Genomic DNA, 17,368 nt, shown 5'->3' on the forward strand with positions numbered 1-17,368 from the left:
CAGGAGCCTTTCTGGTTGTTTGGAGCATTGCTGGGACCTGAGAGGAGCCTTTATTTGAACCTCAATACACCAACCTGTGCTGAAGTTTTTTTATTTACAGATGTCAAACACAACAGCTCCAGGCAGCTGGAGCTTTCTGCTTTCTGTTTTTGCAGGAGCAGCACTGTGCTTGCAATGCTCTGAACTGGATGCAACTTCTTAAATTGAATTTTGGAAGTCCTGATTTTGCCCATATTAATGGTTTTGGTGTGCTGTGTGATCCCATAACTGCACTGGGTGCAGGGGTGGTGCTGGGTGCATTAAATGAATTGGAACGAGGTAAGAATTAACTCATCCAAAAAGGGTCTTTACATTTTGGCCCTCAGCACCCATAAGGAATCTCTGACTTTGGAAGTGTTGGGAAACCTCAGCCTGAGGATGTCAGGTGGTTAATGAGGTCATTTCCAGGCAATTAAAATATTGGAAGTGGTGGAATGAAATCAGTCTCCAGATAAGACCTGCTTCACTCTGCATGAGTGTACAGCAACTTGTGTACAGCTCAGGAGAGCAGCCTGAGCTCTGTCTGGATGGTCCAGGAGGAACCTCAGCTGCGTTTTTAATTACATTATAGGTAATTAAACTGAGGTGAAAGAGATGCTGGAGGGCCATTGAGGGGAAGGGGGTCCTGGCCACCCTGTTTGGGCAGCATCACTGCTGTGCCCTGGGCACTGACCCTCCTGCAGCTCCTCTCTTGCCACTCCCTGGCAGCTTTGGGCAGGGAGAGCTGCACATTTTGGCTGAGGGGCTCCCTGGTGCCTGCAGGGCACGGGGGATGTGGTTCTTCACACAGGAGCTCTGCAGAGTGTGGGAGCACATCACACTTCCACTGCCCCTGTCCCCTCTCCCTCAGCTCTCCCCCAAGCTCTGCATCCTCTTGCAGCTTTAAAAGTCTCTCTGAATTCTTTGGTGTTTGCATCACCTGTTTTCTTTTATTCATGTTCAAAGTTGCTTGGAAAATTTAAAAAGGCTAATCAGGAGCTCACTGTGTATGCCAGAAAATCCCCTGCATTTATGATTGAGTAACAGCTGAATGTTAAATTCTTGGATTTTGGTTTTTTTTGGATCCTCAGCAAAATGTCCCAGCCAGAGCAGAGAAATTATTTACCCATCATTCACATTATTTCAAGAGTACTGTTGCCATAAGGATTAATTTTCATGTTGTGTTCATGTGTTTTTCTTAATACATTTTAGCCCTTTAAGCACAGAGTAGATTTTTGTTCTTCACTTCTACCTATTTTATGTAGCCTGGCATAGCAGCAACTTCTCAAAGTAATTTAATATATTTTCCTGGTGCAGAACAAGATGCTGGACTCGATGCTCTTTCTTCAATCATATCCCGGCAAAAACAAATGGGGCAGGAAATTGGGAATGAGCTGGATGAGCAGAACGGTAAGGACAAGATTTTGCCTCACTTTTATGTAAGGCTGGGATTGATTTTTTTCTCTCCTCACACAACTGCTCTTCCTGCCCACAGAGCAAGCAGCTGACAGGAAAGGTTTATGTTCAAGCAACCACTGCAGATTGTGCCCATTCATCTCCTGATTTTGCTGTGCCTCTCTCTGTTCCCTGTGGGCTGGGTACAATGTGTAACCCTTGGGGTGCTTCCCCAAGCCTGACTTTTGAGCAAAGAGATTGGTGATTGCTGGTCCAAAGCACAAAATTAATTTTGTACTCGATCTTCTGCGTTTTTCTGTTTTGTGACAGTTTTTATGCGGTGCAGGGCTTCACTTGAGCATTCTCATTCTGTGTCTTTCCTGATGAACTGAGTGAAAGTCTTGAGCCAGCGATTAAAGAGGAAGCACTGCATTGTTTGCTCCAAATGATTGGGTTTGGGAGGGTTCGTGGCAGTGAATGTAGATCAGATTAAGTGCAGCACTGAAGCAGGAGTACCTGTTTCCTTTCAGAGGAGCCAGTGTCCGAGTGGTGGGATTGCTCTCCGGGTAAATCCTCTTTGTTGCCCGCTGAGCTGTGCACATGAGCTGGCCCTGGGAGAGCAGATCCTCCCGTGCTCCTGACTTTTCCATTCCTTCCAACTGCTGACAGTTCAGTGAGGGCCCTGCCAGCTTCTCCCTCTCACAAAGGCTGCACCCCTGTGCTTTATCCTTGGCTTGTGCTTCCCCGCTGAGGAGGGCAGTGCCCTCCCTGTTCCTTGCTAATAAATGCTAACCCTGAAATCTGCTTCTTCCTGGGATGGCATTTCCCCTTTGTATCTCCCTGTGAGTCTGCTCAGAGTCAGGAGTTTCCAAATTCACAATCACTGCTGTGAGGTGCTGCCTGGGAGCTCTGTTCTGAAGCAGAGTGAAGCAAGAGGATGGATTTCTCCTGTTTGCCATGGCTAAATCCAGGAGGGATCAGAAATGCCTAGAATATGTCTTTGTTTATTAATTTTAAGGTTGTTAAGGAACGGTTTGTGCAGCTGGGAGAGACTGCTCAGTGCTCCTGTCATGTTCTGATCCTCTGCCTCATGTGAGGAAAGACATTTTCAATTAGGGGTCTCATCTCATAGGTTTCTTTATTAATCGTTGCTTAAAAAGTCACATTAATTGCTTTTTTTTTTGCTCTAAATAGGAAACAGGTGGGAAGCATGAGCATGTTTATGGATTCTCTGTGAAACTTTGGTTTCTCCTCAGGAAAATACACGATCTGTGTCCCATTTCTCTGTTGGGGGTTGGGGATGGTTTCCCCAAATCCTTATGTTCTTGGGACCCTGAAGGTTCTGTGTTTTGTGCCATTGCATTTCTGCCAGCCTTTCTCTAGCAATGAGGCCTCGAAACATCTGTGAGATGGAATGTGTTTAACCCTCCTTTTTACAAATAATGCAAATAATTCTGGTGGTGTTTGTCTTACAGACAGTTACAAAACCCTTGAGCAAAATTCCTGTGTTTTCATGGGAGCTCTTCTTTGAGCTACAGGCAGCTCTTTCTCAAAAGAGGGAAACTTTCCCAAGTGCTTGGAGTAGGAAGTGGTGAGGACTGTCTGTGCTGATCCTGAGATCCTGAGGAAACTGCTCAGAGCCCGAGCTCTGCTCGTCGTGTCCCACAGCCACGAGCAGCAAACCTGCCAGCCGTGTAGGAAGTGTCATCAGGAGATGTTTAAGCTGTCCAGAGAGTTGGGAAATAGCCTGACTTTACAGATGTGGGGGCAGATCACTCAGCACTTGGCTTCATCCCTGCCAGGCAAGTGGAACTCCCATGTTTCCGCTGACTTTATGCAATCCCTTTTTTTTGGGTTTTTTTGGCGGATATGGGGGGATAAGGTCAGACATTTTGTTGCCACTGGCACCCTGGAAAAGCTGAACTCCTGAGCAATATTTTCCAGGGGCTGTTTTCCTGTGCACATCTTACTTCATGCCCTGTGCTTAACCATGAGCAGACTTTGCTCAGGCGCTCTGCCAAGCTCCTGTCACTGCTGCACGCTCAGGTTGATGAGGATAACTGCCCTGCAATTTCCCCTTGCCTGGAATCCCTTTCCTTCCTAGTGCTGAGTGATAATGGCATCGTCTGTATTGTGGGGAGGCAGGGGAAGTTCATCTTCATTAAGTGCTGCTTCAACGTTTCTTTTTCCTCGAGTCAGACTTTCCACCAAACCGCCCCTTTCTGTGGGAAGCTTGACTTCCACTTCCCTGACCTGCTGGGGATGTTCCCACCTTCTGCAGCTCAGGAGGTGCCTGTAGCTTGTCCCGGTGTTAAAATAAAATGTGGCTTCGTTCAGAAGCAGCTGATAATGTGCATTAACGAATCAGCCTTTGGGGAGTTGGGGACTGATTTTCCAGGCTTGTTCCTCGGCTCTGCTTTCTCCATTCCGAGGCAGCTCCGGCTCTCTGGAGATGTTTGCACTTCCCAGCCCTCCGAGGTGGCCAGAGGCATTTTCCCCTGAGTGCCGGTTGGTGTAGCTGTGCATTTGCAGATGCGCCAGGACCGAGGGATTAATTATGCAAAGTTTACTCCTGCCCGGAGCTGGTACACGTGAATCCTTTGTGTTTGTTAAATGACTGCAAAATGATTAAACTTTGCCTTCGGGAGGGAGGTGCCTCGGCGGTGTCGCTGCTCGGAGGAGCAGCGCTGGAGCTTTGTCCCAGGGCATCCCCGGGCTTTGGTGGGAGCTGTGCCCAGGGAAGGGTCGGTCCCTGTCCGAGGACAGGCGGTGACACGAGGTCTTTCCACCCATCTCTCCAAGAATCTTCAGGAGCCAGCAGGGACTGCTCAGGTGGGATCCTTCCAGCCTGCCTGGCACAGAATATCCTGGAAAAGCCCGTTCCCCCCGGGCTGCAGCTCGGATGGAGGTGGCTGCTGTGTGCCTGAGTCCCATCCTTGGCTTTCGTTGTGCAGCATCCAAGTTTTAATGGGTGTCTCGCGTGGTTCTCCACTCAGGTTTTCACTATAGCCCTGTCCTGCAGATTTTATGGCTCTGCTTAAAGCTGATGTGCCTTTGCAAACCTCCTGAGCGGGGCATTTCGCACTGATGAGCAAAATAGAAGCAGGGTACCAGGAGGCATTGTTTTTTTCCAGCCTCAGGAGTCTGCTAGCAGTGGGGATTAGCAAAAGAATTTTCCCATCATTAGCTCCAAATTTGGCCCCAGAAAACTTTCTGTAATCCTTTCATCTGTTCCATAAAAAAAAAAAAAGAAAGAAAATAGTGTAAATGGCCTCTGGCCCTGGTGATGAGGCAATCTAATCTAGTGCAATAATTGTGGAAGAATGCTTTCAGAAATTGTGAATGCTGTTTGTTTTACCCTTATAGAGAAGTTGTTTTCTCATTGGGACATGCTTGCATGAGAATGGAGTACTCTGGGATGGATGGTAAATATTGGGAGCTTGCAAAACTTGCCCTGCTTGGCATTTGCACCCTGTCAGTGTCCGTTTGCTTTGCTCCGTTGAGGATGGGTTCTTTTGCTTCTGGCTCCTCTAAAGTTCATAGCAGAGTGCAAATAAGTTCATAAACAGATAAGCTGCAAAATCAGACACTGTTTGTGTCCTTTTCCTGGTTGGGAGAATGCTGTACCCAGTCAGGCTGCTTTTAACCAGAATGGATCATTTTAAGTAAACTGTCTCTCATAATAATCCTTTAATTACATGGTTACGTAACATTTTCAATTTCTTGTCAAAATCAAGTTTCTAAAACCGACCAGAACTTGTAGCATTATGTTTTTGTTTACAGTAGCTTTGCAAGTCAAGGTTGCAGTGTCACCTCTGGTCACAATGGGTGGCACAAAATCCTCCAGGGTGATTCAGCTCAGCCTGGTGTGAGATTTTTGTTACCCTGACGCTCTGCCATCAAAATGCTTGAGACTGCAGCCCTGTTCTGGCTGCTGTTCTGCACACACCTAGAGAATTGCTCTAGTGTCATCAATGAAGGGAGTGAAAATATTCCTGGTGGTGCAGAGACTTACTGGAAACAGCACCAGGAATGTGATGCCCCTCTCCCAGGGCAATGCCCAGCCCCAAGCTCCTGGTGCAGTCAGGATAAGGACAGTAAAGGGCTCCTCCTAAAGATTATTTACATGGCTATTGCACAGTCCAAACGTCGTTTCACATTTCTGTTTATTAGGAGCATTTTTGCTGTAATACAAACTAATTAGCACTGTGTATGGGCTGTGCTGGAGTTATGAGCCTCAGACCAATGGGGCTGTGGGTGCATTGCATCATTGTTAGGATTAGTTTGTAAATCAGAAATGATTGAAGATTAAATTTTTAGAGATGTTCATCATCCTGTCTAAACAATATCTGTTTTCATCCTATGGAGTTACAGCCCTGCCCGCTGTGACCCCCTTGGAGATGGCTCCAGTCCTGCTTGGAGGGCTCTGGAGGTGTTCAGCATTCCCTGGGAAAGGCTGAGCACCAGCAGGTTCAGGTTTGCTAGAAACCTCCATAGAGAAGCATATGTTTCTAATATTCAGATTTAAAATAACCATTCCTAGCCCGAGTGACCTCAGACCATGCAGACAGATTTTAATTTTGCTTCCTGAGCTTATTGTATGGAATAGAAACAACTTCAGTGTTACTGAGGCACTGCTCTGTCTTCATTGCACACTGTTTAAGTGGATTTAACCCTTCCTGGGGGAAAAATTGACTTTGCTTTTTGTCTTGAGTGGTCTAAATAGTGCAGTACTTAGGCTGGATATGAACGCTGAGAAGCTGGGAAATGGCAAACCTGAGGTTACACAGCACTTCTTGCGTGTATTTCTGGTCCTAAACCATTTGCACGCTGTTTTCTGCAGGTCTTGCCGCATTTTGTGCATAGGACTGGATCTCTTCTGGGGTTGAACTGTGTGTATGTAGTGACAAAAACCATTTGTAAGGTCCCTGCCTCATTCCTTCCAGGTGTGGGAAAACATTTAGAGAGTGAGGCGAGGGTTGTAAGAGGAGTTTGTGGCAGCAGCAGCAGATAAATGTTGCCTTAGAGCATAAAACTGTCTGTGCTGCTGCCCAGGAGCTCGGTGTGAGGGTGGTTAAGCCATCCCAGCTGAGCTTTTCCAGGAGTGATTCCCTCTGCATGCCTGCCTTGGCATCCCAGGCTCTGGTTTGCCGAGGTCTGGAGCGCTGGCACTTGGCAGGAGCTGGTGCAGGCTGAGCTCTGGGTGCCATGAATCACGGAATGGCTGGGCTTGGAAGGGACCTCTGGGGATCATCTGGTCCATCCCCCGGGAAGGATTGGGGTATGCAGAATCATTTCCTTCTGAAAGACCTTTAACATCGCTGGGTCCAACTGTAAACCTGACGCTGCCAAGTCCACCACGAAACCACGTCCCTGAAATCCATCAAAATAAATTAAATATTGCTTGGAAAGGTAGATAAGGTTTGGTTTGCATGTGGTTTTAAAAAAGAGAGAGGTTCAAGCTCTCTTTTACAGAACATCCAAAATAAACCTTAACTATTAGTTTTCCTATTTTCCGTCTGAGTTGGAATAATAGCGTTTCATCTCCCAAGGAAGCTGTCAAAATCAAAATACACTCAGACCTGCTGGCAGGAGGGCCATCGTGGGAAGCTCTGTGAGGGAGCTTTAACTCTTCAGAGCAGAGCTGGAGTCGTGTGCAATCCATGAGGAATGCAGCCTTGTGCTGGGTGATGAGGATAAAACAAATTATTTGGTATCTGTCAAGGAAGTAACCCTGCCTATGCTGCCTGCTGGGTGATGGAAACCAAGGTTACACTGAATTTGCATTGCTTTGAGAAAGGTGTCTACACAAAATAGTATTTATAGTGTTTCCTAACCTTTTAAGCACAAGACTTTGCTGCTTCAGTGTTTATTTATCTGTGAAATTTCCTGGTATTCTTAAAAGGAACGTGGAAAAGCAGGGAAGCCACTGCAGAATGGATCTGTCTCCAAGCCTGGGTCAGCAGCCAGATGGGAACCTGCACAGGGAGCTCTGGAGCTCAGGCTCAGGGTAATTTCAGCAGTGTTGGATGATTGGAGCAGCATGAGGGAGGTGTGAGGTGTCCTGCCCGTGGCCTCACGGAGGGCTGCTGACAGCACGGGGAAGAACAAGGAGCAATCACCCCTGTGCTGCCTGTCAGCCTCTGCTGGGATGGGTTTGCACCCCTGTGCTGCCTGTCAGCCTCTGCTGGGATGGGTTTGCACCCCTGTGCTGCCTGTCAGCCTCTGCTGGGATGGGTTTCCAGCAGTCAGACTGGGACAGCAGAACGAGCTCCTTGTAAGCACTGGGAAGACAACAGCTCTGTCCTTGTAGGAGTCAAATGAATTTGGATTTTTTTCTGGAAGAGCCTTATGAAAAGAATTAGGTGTCATTTGAACTTCAGGACAGCTTTGGTGCTGTTGCATGAGACGTCCTTGTAAGTCTGTGGCAGCATGGGCACAAATGATTTCCCTTCCCTGGGTGTGTCATGGATTGGATAAATGTTCTTAGGGACTGGCTGTTCGTGGTTGGAATTAAACACGGCTTGAACTGGGGTGCCTGGCTCTGTCTGGAGTTGAGGTCAAGAGGAGCAGGAAATCCTTCTCCCAGGAGTGACACAGCCTGTGTCAGGAGGTTGGGAAGTCCTTGTTGTGGGACACCTTTAGGAGCATGTATCATTCCAGGTGGCTTCAGCTGAGTTAGAGCAGGAGGTGGAGCAGACGAGTTCTTATTTTCTGTTGTGACCTTCCCTAGCTCGCTCTTTCCTCTCTCTTCTACAGCTTGGTTTCCTTCAGACTTCTCATTCTGCTGCTTTTATTGATTTGATCTTTAATCTCCCCTTCTGAATGTGTCTAATCCTCACTTTTGGAACCACCCATCCATATTCCAGCATTCTTGCTCAACCAGTTCCTCTCCTGGGTCCTTTTCCATCCCCCTCTCTCTTCTGTGTGTGTCACCAAAAACATTGGGCTACTGCAGCTCCCGAGGCCGCTGCAGACTCTTAACGTGGAAGAAGCAGCGTTGTTCTGACATGGCTCGGATATTTTGGCTGAAACTCTAATTTTACTTTATTTTTGAAAATTCATCTGGCAGCAGGTTCCAAGCTGGGACTCTCGAGCCTGAGTTGTTACAGCTTTTCCTCGTTGAAGATGGGGCTTCTCCTGGGAAGCAGCAAATGGCCTCGACAGGGGGCCGTGCTCTGAGCCCCTGTGTGGGTTTTGCTGCTCTCTGTGGCCCTGGAGATGCTGCTGCTGCTGCTCCCGGTGGTGTTTGCAGCGCTCCCAGCCCCGTGTGAAGCACGAGGCCGCACCTGGCGGGGGATGAAAGCGCCGCTGCTGCCCAGGGCTGCTCGCACACAATGAGCCTGGCTGGCCCCTTGGCACGGGCAGCCTTTTTCCTTGAATGGTTCAAGCAGTAAAATAACTGTTCAACATTTGTCTTCTCAATTATGTGGATTTTTCCACAGTTAGTCAGTCCCTACCTCACCCACCCCGCGCTGGGGAGGGGGAAGCCGTCTCCCTGCATCTGTCTGGGGGGGACCAGAGCTGCTGGAGAAATGAGTTTCCAACTTCTTTAAGCCTTTCAGGATTTTTTGATAAGAGTTACGATCTTAAACATCTTCTTTGTTAAGCCTTGTCTTTAGTTTCCTAACGGAGAGCTCTGGTAGAAGCCTCAACCTTTAGCACATGAGAGTTTCCCATCTGCTTCTTCAGGCGTTTGATTTAAACTGTTTAAAAAGAAAACAAATCCTAACTGTAATTGTAGATATTTCAAAACGCTGATGATTTTTTTCCATGTTAATTTAGCTTTTCCTCCGTTCAAGAAAATCTCGAGACCAGGGAGAGGGGATTTATTTTCCCAGCCTGCTTTCCTGCTTTCTTAGGATGTCTGTCGTGTGTCATAAAGGAGCAGGAAGGGACAAACCCAGCCTGTTCTCCTTTACAGCCCCTTTTTGGTAGATCCCTACCTGTCTGGGAGCAACTGGAATTCTATATCCTGACCTTACAGTCGCTGCTTGTGGAAAAGAAAGGCAGGGGATAAATGGCCCTGTGCAGAACAGCCTTTGCTAGAGGATCTAGGAAAATGTTATGTGAGTTTCTGTATAGTTTTATTTATTTTACCCTCATAGATACACCAAGGTGTTCTACCTTACTCATTCTCCTCTGGTTTTTGGCTGAATCAAGGAAGGTTTTAAGGTTTGAGACAGGATCTCAAATGCTTCCTCTCTGCCCTGATCTGGTGTTCACTGAGCAGGACACAGCTGCTTCAGCATTTTCACATGGTGACATTTCCCTGTCTCTGGGCAGTGTTTTATTCTCGAATCCTTAAGCACCACTTAGGCTAAAAATAATGTTTTATTTTAAAATATTTGCTATTTGTGGCAGTGAAATACAGCTTGAGGGTTTCTACTTCAGTGTATGCATTAAAGACTCTGACTTCAGTGCTTCCTCTGTGCCTTCCCCTTCTTGGAGGGTTTTTTCAGGTTTTATGGGGGGAAGGAGGAGGTGGCTGCTCAGTCCCACATCCCTGGAGAAGCTGCTTGCCCAGACATTACTGGAGAGGAGGTGATGTCCAGGCTTTAAAGGGAGTCATGCTTGGTGGGAACCAGATGCTCCTGCGTCATGGTGATTTCGGTCAGGGCTGGTGGGCACTTAATGGCCTTTTAATAGATTTCCCAGAAAACCTGTAGGGCTGGAAGCTGCACGGTTACAACGCAGGGGAGAATAAGAAAACCACGTTTCTGGGCACGTTGTGCTCATGAGGTATTGCTGGAATCTGAGGAGTGCTTTGAACTGGGCTTACTCAGCCCGAGCCGGCAGCTCAGGGCTCTCCAGCACATTCTCCTGGTTTTCCCATTACCTCCAAGTGCGTGTCCAGCTCATCTCTCCTCCCATCTCTTCTCCCATCTCTCCTGTTCTCCTGGACACTGAGCACAATGTGTTGCTGCTCTGACTCTTATGGCCAGTCCTCTGGAGATGATGGCTTACCGTGCCCAAAATGCCTGGTGTGGAATTGTTCCCCATCAGGCTGGTGTCCAGTGCAACTCACAGTTCCAATTTGTTGATCCCAAGAAGTTGGACTTGTGGTGAGGCAGCAGAACCAATTCCTAGGTGCAGCACTGGGGTGGATTTGTCACGTAATTTTAAAGTGTTCAGTTTAAAGAAGGTTCAAATGCCAGGTTGTGCCCACAGTGTTTGTGGGAGCTGATTTTTCGTGGGGGGGGTTTTGGCCTGTGCTGTGTCAGACCTTTTTGTTTAATGCCAGGGTCATGGCAGCTTGATGAGGCAGAGGGAAAGCTGGGAGCAGTTGCTTCCTCAAAGCTGTGTTTCAGTCAGAAATGTAATTAATGTGACATAAACATGGCATTCTTTTAAAGTGGTCAAGGTGATATCTTGGAGCATCACTTAAAAACTGATCAAATCATTATGCTGTAACTATTATTATAAATTAAAGTAACTTCCTTGCAAGCTTGAGTGAAACCTTTTTGTTTGAATTGCTGATGTATTAAATGTGTTTCGTCCCTCTGCATCCCAAACCAGCTGAGCTGATGTGGGCATTACCCTGTTGATGCCACGCATTGTGAAAAATATTCTGCCTTGCTGCCTGACTCCTGTCCTTTCCTATGATCCCAGTAAGCTCTGGGAGCAAGTGGGATGTGCTCGTTGTTCCCAGTGAGCTGCAGCTTCCAGACATCAATAACTGGAATAATCCTCCAGCACAACAGTAGTGCAAGTCTTGGATGTGGAAGCAGACAAAATTCCACTTTGCTTTCTCCCACCAGTTTTACAAGAAACGCTTCAGCATGAAGGGAATAAATCACACAAGGTCCCATAATGTGAAGTGTCTGGCACCAGTGTGCAGGGGCACAATCAAATCTGGCTTTTGGCTGCGTGGATCACATTGTCCTGAAACAGCTCCAGGGGTGTTTGATCTCAGCATTTTGTTGGAAATTCTCTTACAGGACCAAGTTTGCTGAAAAATTCTGGTTTGGGGCCAGTCTTTAGTCTGAAACATCTGGGCCTGGCAGCTTTTTCCAGGCTCGGGGTAGGAATTCAAGCGATACCTTTGTGATAAAAAGTGATGGATTTGGCTCTGAGATAGCGAGGCCACAGTTCCCAGTTTGGAGCAGGATCCCCTGGGCTGGGCTGGGGACCAGGGACCCCGGGGTGCTGAGCTGAACCTGTTCCTCCAGGTGTGAGCACAAATGCTGAAGGGAATATTGGCTTCCAGTCCTGCCAGGATTTCAGAAGGTTGGGTTTGGTCTGGTTTGGGCAAATCATACCGAAAAATAAGGTAGTATTTGGTATAAACTGCCCAAATGTGTGTTCTGTATAACCCTGAGCTTTGTGTTCGTAGTTGGAGCAGGAGAGCAGCACCACGAGACAGCCCTGTCCCGGTGACAAAGCCCCAGATCTGTGTCAGCACTGGGGTTGTGGTGCCCTGCAGCAGCACTGGGAAGAGGGGTCAGGATCCAGCTCCTCCTCCTTTGTGGGGCAAAGAAGAACTTTTGGGGGTGGAGGGAAGATTCTTGGTTCTCACTGGTTGGTTGCCATGGGCTTTGCTGTGTTTGTCACTTTGTGTGAGGGAATCAGAGTGGGAAACATGGTGATTTGGCAGGAAACCTAGAAATTATTTATTTCACTGTGTTGAAACCGTTTTAAATTTCTTTTGTGTTGCAGAGGTGTGTTATCTCTGCTGTAGCATCGACAGGTAGTGGTGGAGGGGACTGATGTGGGAGGGTCCTTGGCTTGAGGAAAAATCCATCAGGACTTGGCTGAGCTCAGGAATCTCCTGGGGGATGCTCCGGCAGAGACCTGTCCGTTTGTCTGCTTCGTTTTCTCCAGATGACATTTCCCTGAGCAAGCTGTGCTTGGGCCTGCAGGGGTGAGCAGGACCTTTCCTTGCTCCTGGCTCTGGAGGCTGGGACAGTGTGGAGCAGGGAGAGGGAGAGCAGGAGGTGCCTGCTGGCTCTGGGGCGTTCAGTGGGACAGGGAGGGATCATTCCAGGCAGGGACAGTGCCCCAGGCAGGCTGGGGACTCGGAGGGCATCTCCTAATTTTGGTGTTCCTTGCCTCTCAGACTCCTGCATCCCCATGGGATCTGGCGTTAATAACCCTGTCACCTGCCCTTATTTTGGAATATGAACGTTTCCCACATCCCTGTGTTACCCAGTTGCTGTGCAACAGGGTGTGGGTATCACATTGCTGCAGTTGGGTTCTCAGCCAGTGTTTGCAGATAACGTGGGGTCTTGCCAAGGAAAATTAGCAGTGTGAATTGAACTCTGAAGTGGCCTTCCGAAACGTGATATTTGAAATGAATAGAAAATCAGATAAGCTGGGAGGAAAGCTTCCTTCTGCTCGAGCTTAGGACATGGGCTGCTTTATATGTACTCATTGTAAAAAGGTATTTTCACTTGGAAATTATTATTAGGACCAAGCTGTGTCAGAGCACCAGCCTGGGGAAGATTCCAGCATGGCACACATTCGTGTGCTAATTAGCACAGTTCTGGGTTTTGGGGTTGGATTATGATTTTCTGGTGCTGGTGCATCTGGGTGGCAGCTGGGGTCAGTGCTGGGTTTTCCAGCTGTTCCATGTCACTGATCACAGGTCACTGTAGTGGTGCTCAGACTTGAACTGGAGCCTGTTGAGCTGCATGTGGTTCTTCCCTCTGGTTCAGCTGCTGTGACTTCCCTTCGTACAGAAAACCCCCATTTGATGCTTTGTTACAACAGGAGCTGCAATAGTTCTGCTCCTGGCTAATGTGGGTGGTGTGTTTTCAGTGAAAGGAAAGTGACTTTCATAGCTGGAGACCCCAGGACTTTTGTGAGGGAAGGGCTGAGGGTTTGAGTGTAAAATCAGTGTATTCCTCCCTTGTGTTCCAGGCCAGCCTTCGCCCTCCGTGGCTGGGCTGTGCTGCTAAACCTCCCTGAGCACTCGGACCAGGTTGTGTCTCTGGGCGTGTGCTGGGGAAAGGACAGCAGGGGTTGAACCCAGTTCTGCACTGGCCCGTGTCAGTGTGCAGGGCAGAACACCTCTGAGCTGTGCCCCACGTGCAGGGAGATGTTGGAGAGGTTTCTGTTTCACTTGCTGGCATGAGGGAACGCTCTGAAATGGGAATAACCCCCACATCTGCCCTGTGCTTCCTCCCCAGCTCTGTGTCCAGCTGGAATTCCTGTTGGAAGGGAATGGCAGGAGGTTTTATTGAGTGAGGGGAGGCTGCATCCCTCAGAAGCAAACAAAGCAAAAATACAACAATCACATCTGATTTCAAAGAAATCTTAGAGCTTTGTTGTAAGCATAAGGCAGATTTCTCACTCTGCTTTCTGCTGGGTATTCACAGTGCAAGTGTGATGGCAAAGTACCCTGAACAGCTCTGTCTCTACGTGGTTTTATTCTGAAGGTAAAAATTGTTCTTCAGTCCCTGCTGAAAGGGGAAACAGGCAGCAACAGAAACTTTCAGATTTCTGTGAATAATGGAGGAAAAACCCATTGATACAGGGGCTGGGGAGCCTTTTAAACAGAGCACGTGCCAGGTTTGCTCTGCTTCAGGCTTTCCACTGGTGCAGGATACCAAGCCAAATGAATGTATTTTCTGGTGTGTGTGGAGTTTTCCCTGGTTGGTATTTATTAAAGCTGGTCATATTTGGCTTTTTATCATAATCTGTGTGTATTTGATGTGCAGCAGAGTTGAAGGAGGAGGAACATTCCTGGCTGCAAGTGCAGATGTGGGCCTGGCCCTGTCAGACACCTCCAGGGATCACCTGTCTGGGAAGGCAAATCCAGTCCCATGCACAAAATGCCCAGGAACTTTTTCCTGCTGTCCAAGTCCTGGTGGACGCTTGGTACCATCACCCTCCTGGCTAAGAGGACCTTAATTAGATGTCAATCAATGTTTGCTGGAAGGTGCTCAGCTCTTCTGCAGGACTTGGGGACTCCTGGTCTGTGAGAGCTCATCAAGAGACCTTGTTGGAGTGAGAGCAGAGGGAAGGGGAGTGGGACCTCGGCATTTCTGTGGCCTGGCTTCTCCTCCAGCTCCTTAACATCACCCACACGGTGACATGGTGACAGCTGAACAGTTTATCCCCTGAAGTTAGCAGGAAGATTAAGGAAAACTCTCATTTCAGAGTTGCCAAGAGCCTTTATAAGGGATGTATTTTAAACAAGCCTCCCAGTAGTGTTTGAAGAAATTGGAAGGGGAAAACCAGTTTTAACAGGGATTAAATAGAGCAGCTGGGCATTAAAGGCAGCAGATCTTGTCTGCCTAAATCATCCAAATGTACAGACATTGCCAAACACAAACACAGCCAAACCCCCATCCTTCAGTTTGGGATAAAAACATGTCATAAACTGACTGGCACTGCTGGCTTCAGTGAGAGGTTTGGTTTTTGAAAGGGGGAAGCTCTCCAAAAGCTCTCACTAACAGTTACTGTGTGAAAATCAACCACAGACACTGCACAGTTCTGGTCCTGCCCAGTTGTCCTTGGTAACTTGGGCTGTCCGTGGCTGCTCCGCTGAAGCTCCCATCACATCCTCTGGTGTTTCTGGATCAAAGGGATGGTGAGAAACACTGAATTCTCCAAATCTAGCTTTGTTCAGGAGATCTTGGGTAAAATGTGTCATTGCTGGCAGCAGCTCTTTCTGCCCAAAGCTGCAAACTGATGAGCTGCTGACACAGCCAAAGCTGTCCCCAGTGCTGCAGCGGCCACTGGGTTTGTGTTCCCTCCTGCAGAGGATGCTCTTCCTCTTGTTCCCACCAGTAAAAAAGGGTTTTAGCACCGGCTGAGGGAGTTGGGAGTCGAGCTGGTGGTGGCTGCTGTGAGCGTGTGGTGACTCCTGTGTGGTGCGCAGGGGCTCAGAGGGGTCCCTGGATTTGGTGCTCCCTGGTGCTATCCCCATGCACTCTGCTCTCCTGGTCTGCTTTGGGGGTTGGAAGACTCCCTCCTTCTGGAAAAAAAGGGGGAGGAGTGGGGGAAGAGAAATGCAGCAATTTAATGTGCTTCAGTGTTCCTGCGTGTCCTTCCCCACATCCTAAACATGAAAAATATCAGTGAGTTTCCCTTTGGCCCTGGGGGAAGAGAAAGGAGTCTCCAGCTGGAATTCAGGAAGGTCTGCTGGAGGAAGGAGCAGTGTCATGGGCTTGGGGTGATCTCTCTGGAGCACAAGTGCTGTGCTGAGAGTGAACAGCCGGTTCATGCACACTTAAACTGTCCTGAACCACCACCCTCCCCAGCATTTCTTCATCCCCTCCACGTGGGAGAGAAGCACAGGAAAAACAAAACGTTGGAAAAGGAGAGTTAGAAATCCAAAGGTACATTTTGTCCTTTGTGAAAAGAAGGCACTGCTTTTCTGCTTGCTTTTAGTATTGCCTGAAATAATGGCTGTGTTTTATTTTCAAGGTGCTTTTTGAGCATGGGGTCAGCAGTAAGGCTGGATGATGCCGCAGTCCTGTGCCTGGCAGTGATGCTGTTTCAGAGGAATGTGTTTTTCCCCTCTTAGACTTCTCCTTCAGACAATTGCCCAACTGTTTGAAAAAAGGTAGTGCTGCCTGAGGGGAGGAGGAGGAGGTGGAAGTGTTCCTGCCCAACCGCGGCGCTGCGCACCAGGGAAGCCTCGGCAGGTGGAGCACATCCAGCTCCTCCTGATGAAGTCTCTCCCCTCTGGCCTTGTCCTGGGAGAGGGTACCAGGTTCCTGGGGCTGTTTCTCCATCCCAGCAGGGAGATGCACTGGTGCCCCTCGGGTGTGTTTTGCAGGGTGCTGAGCCCAGGTTTTGGTGCTGCTGTAGCATCCGTGTCTGTCCCTGCTGCTGAGACTCGGCTCCTCCAAAAGGGTGGCTCTGCTCATTTGGTTCTCCTGCTCCTGCAAACAGCCCTGAGTGTTTGAGTTTCTCCTTAAGTTCTGACACTCACTGGTGGACTCTTCTCCAGTGTGAGAATGCAGTAAAGGAAATAAGGGAAGGACTAAAGTTCTGCATCCACATCTCTCTTGAGATTCTCTCGGCTCAAGGTGCTTCTGCTGATGGGGAGGAAGAGACATTGACCGTGCAGTTCACAGTTATTCCTGCCCCTTTTGGGCAGGAACACCGAGCTCCTGGGGGTTGTGCCTGAGTTTCCTTGGAGAAGCTGTCCTGAAGCTGTTCCTGTGCTGAGTGTGGTCCCTTTGTGCTGAGGTTCCCAAGGACGGTGTTGGACCCGTTTGGCTCCTCATTGTGCTTGCTGCCCCATTTCTCTTGCATTTCGCTGATTTATTTTAGTTGTCTCCCCACTTGTGCTCACTTGTCACAGTGAGTAGGAAGCTGGTATTTTAATTTTCCCTGGAAATGAGTTCCTTTCATGGCACTCGTGTAGTCGATGGCATTAATAAAACACGTGTGCGTCCTCTCCATTTCTCCTGGAGAACAAGAGAAAAAAGCCTTCTGTGGGTTTCTGCATTCAGTAACCAAAACCCCTCTTAGCAAACAGCTCTGGCTCTTGGGTTTGCTGTTTTCAGCTGTTGAATTCCTTGCAGGAATAAGACGGGCAGGGCTCTGCCCGTGTGGGCTCCAGGAGCCTGCCGTGCTCACGGCACCGAGCGTGGCACCAGCGCCGAGCAGCCCCTGGTGCCTGCAGGCCAGGCAGCTCCTCCCGGCGTGCTGAGCCCTGGATGGGCTGCAAGAGGTGAATTCCTTGCCGAGTGCTCTCGGTGTGCACAGGAAGGGGAGGCTGCCCTGGAAGCGCGGCCGGCGGATCCCGGCGCGCTGCATTCCTCCAGCTACTCCCCATGGGCGCTGGTGGGATGATGGATATCTCAGCATCTTTGTTCTTTGTTTTCCTTCTAACACTGGCAGAGCTTAAATCACGGCAAGAGAGGGCTTGACACTCCTCCAGTTACACAAACAAGCGGTGCTGGGCTCAGCAGAGATGAACAGCGCGTGGCGGGAGAGCCGAGGCAGAGCTCGGCTGCCGTTCCTCGGGAAGGGTCTCTCTGGGAGTCACGGC

General features: G+C 48.8%; 1 protein-coding gene across 3 annotated transcripts in view; it reads left to right on the forward strand.

The window, feature by feature from the left end:
• The window catches only part of STX8 (syntaxin 8), an 88,370-nt gene that overhangs the window by 11,730 nt on the left and 59,272 nt on the right, over positions 1 to 17,368 (forward strand). For all 3 annotated transcript variants that reach the window (XM_048323690.1, XM_048323689.1, XM_048323688.1), the window contains exon 6: positions 1,336 to 1,428. In XM_048323690.1, coding sequence (XP_048179647.1) covers positions 1,336 to 1,428 — 93 coding nt within the window. The remainder of the gene's footprint in view (positions 1 to 1,335; positions 1,429 to 17,368) is intronic.

The sequence above is a fragment of the Corvus hawaiiensis genome, chromosome 19 (assembly GCF_020740725.1).
Source record: "Corvus hawaiiensis isolate bCorHaw1 chromosome 19, bCorHaw1.pri.cur, whole genome shotgun sequence".
In the NCBI taxonomy this organism is placed as follows: domain Eukaryota; kingdom Metazoa; phylum Chordata; class Aves; order Passeriformes; family Corvidae; genus Corvus; species Corvus hawaiiensis.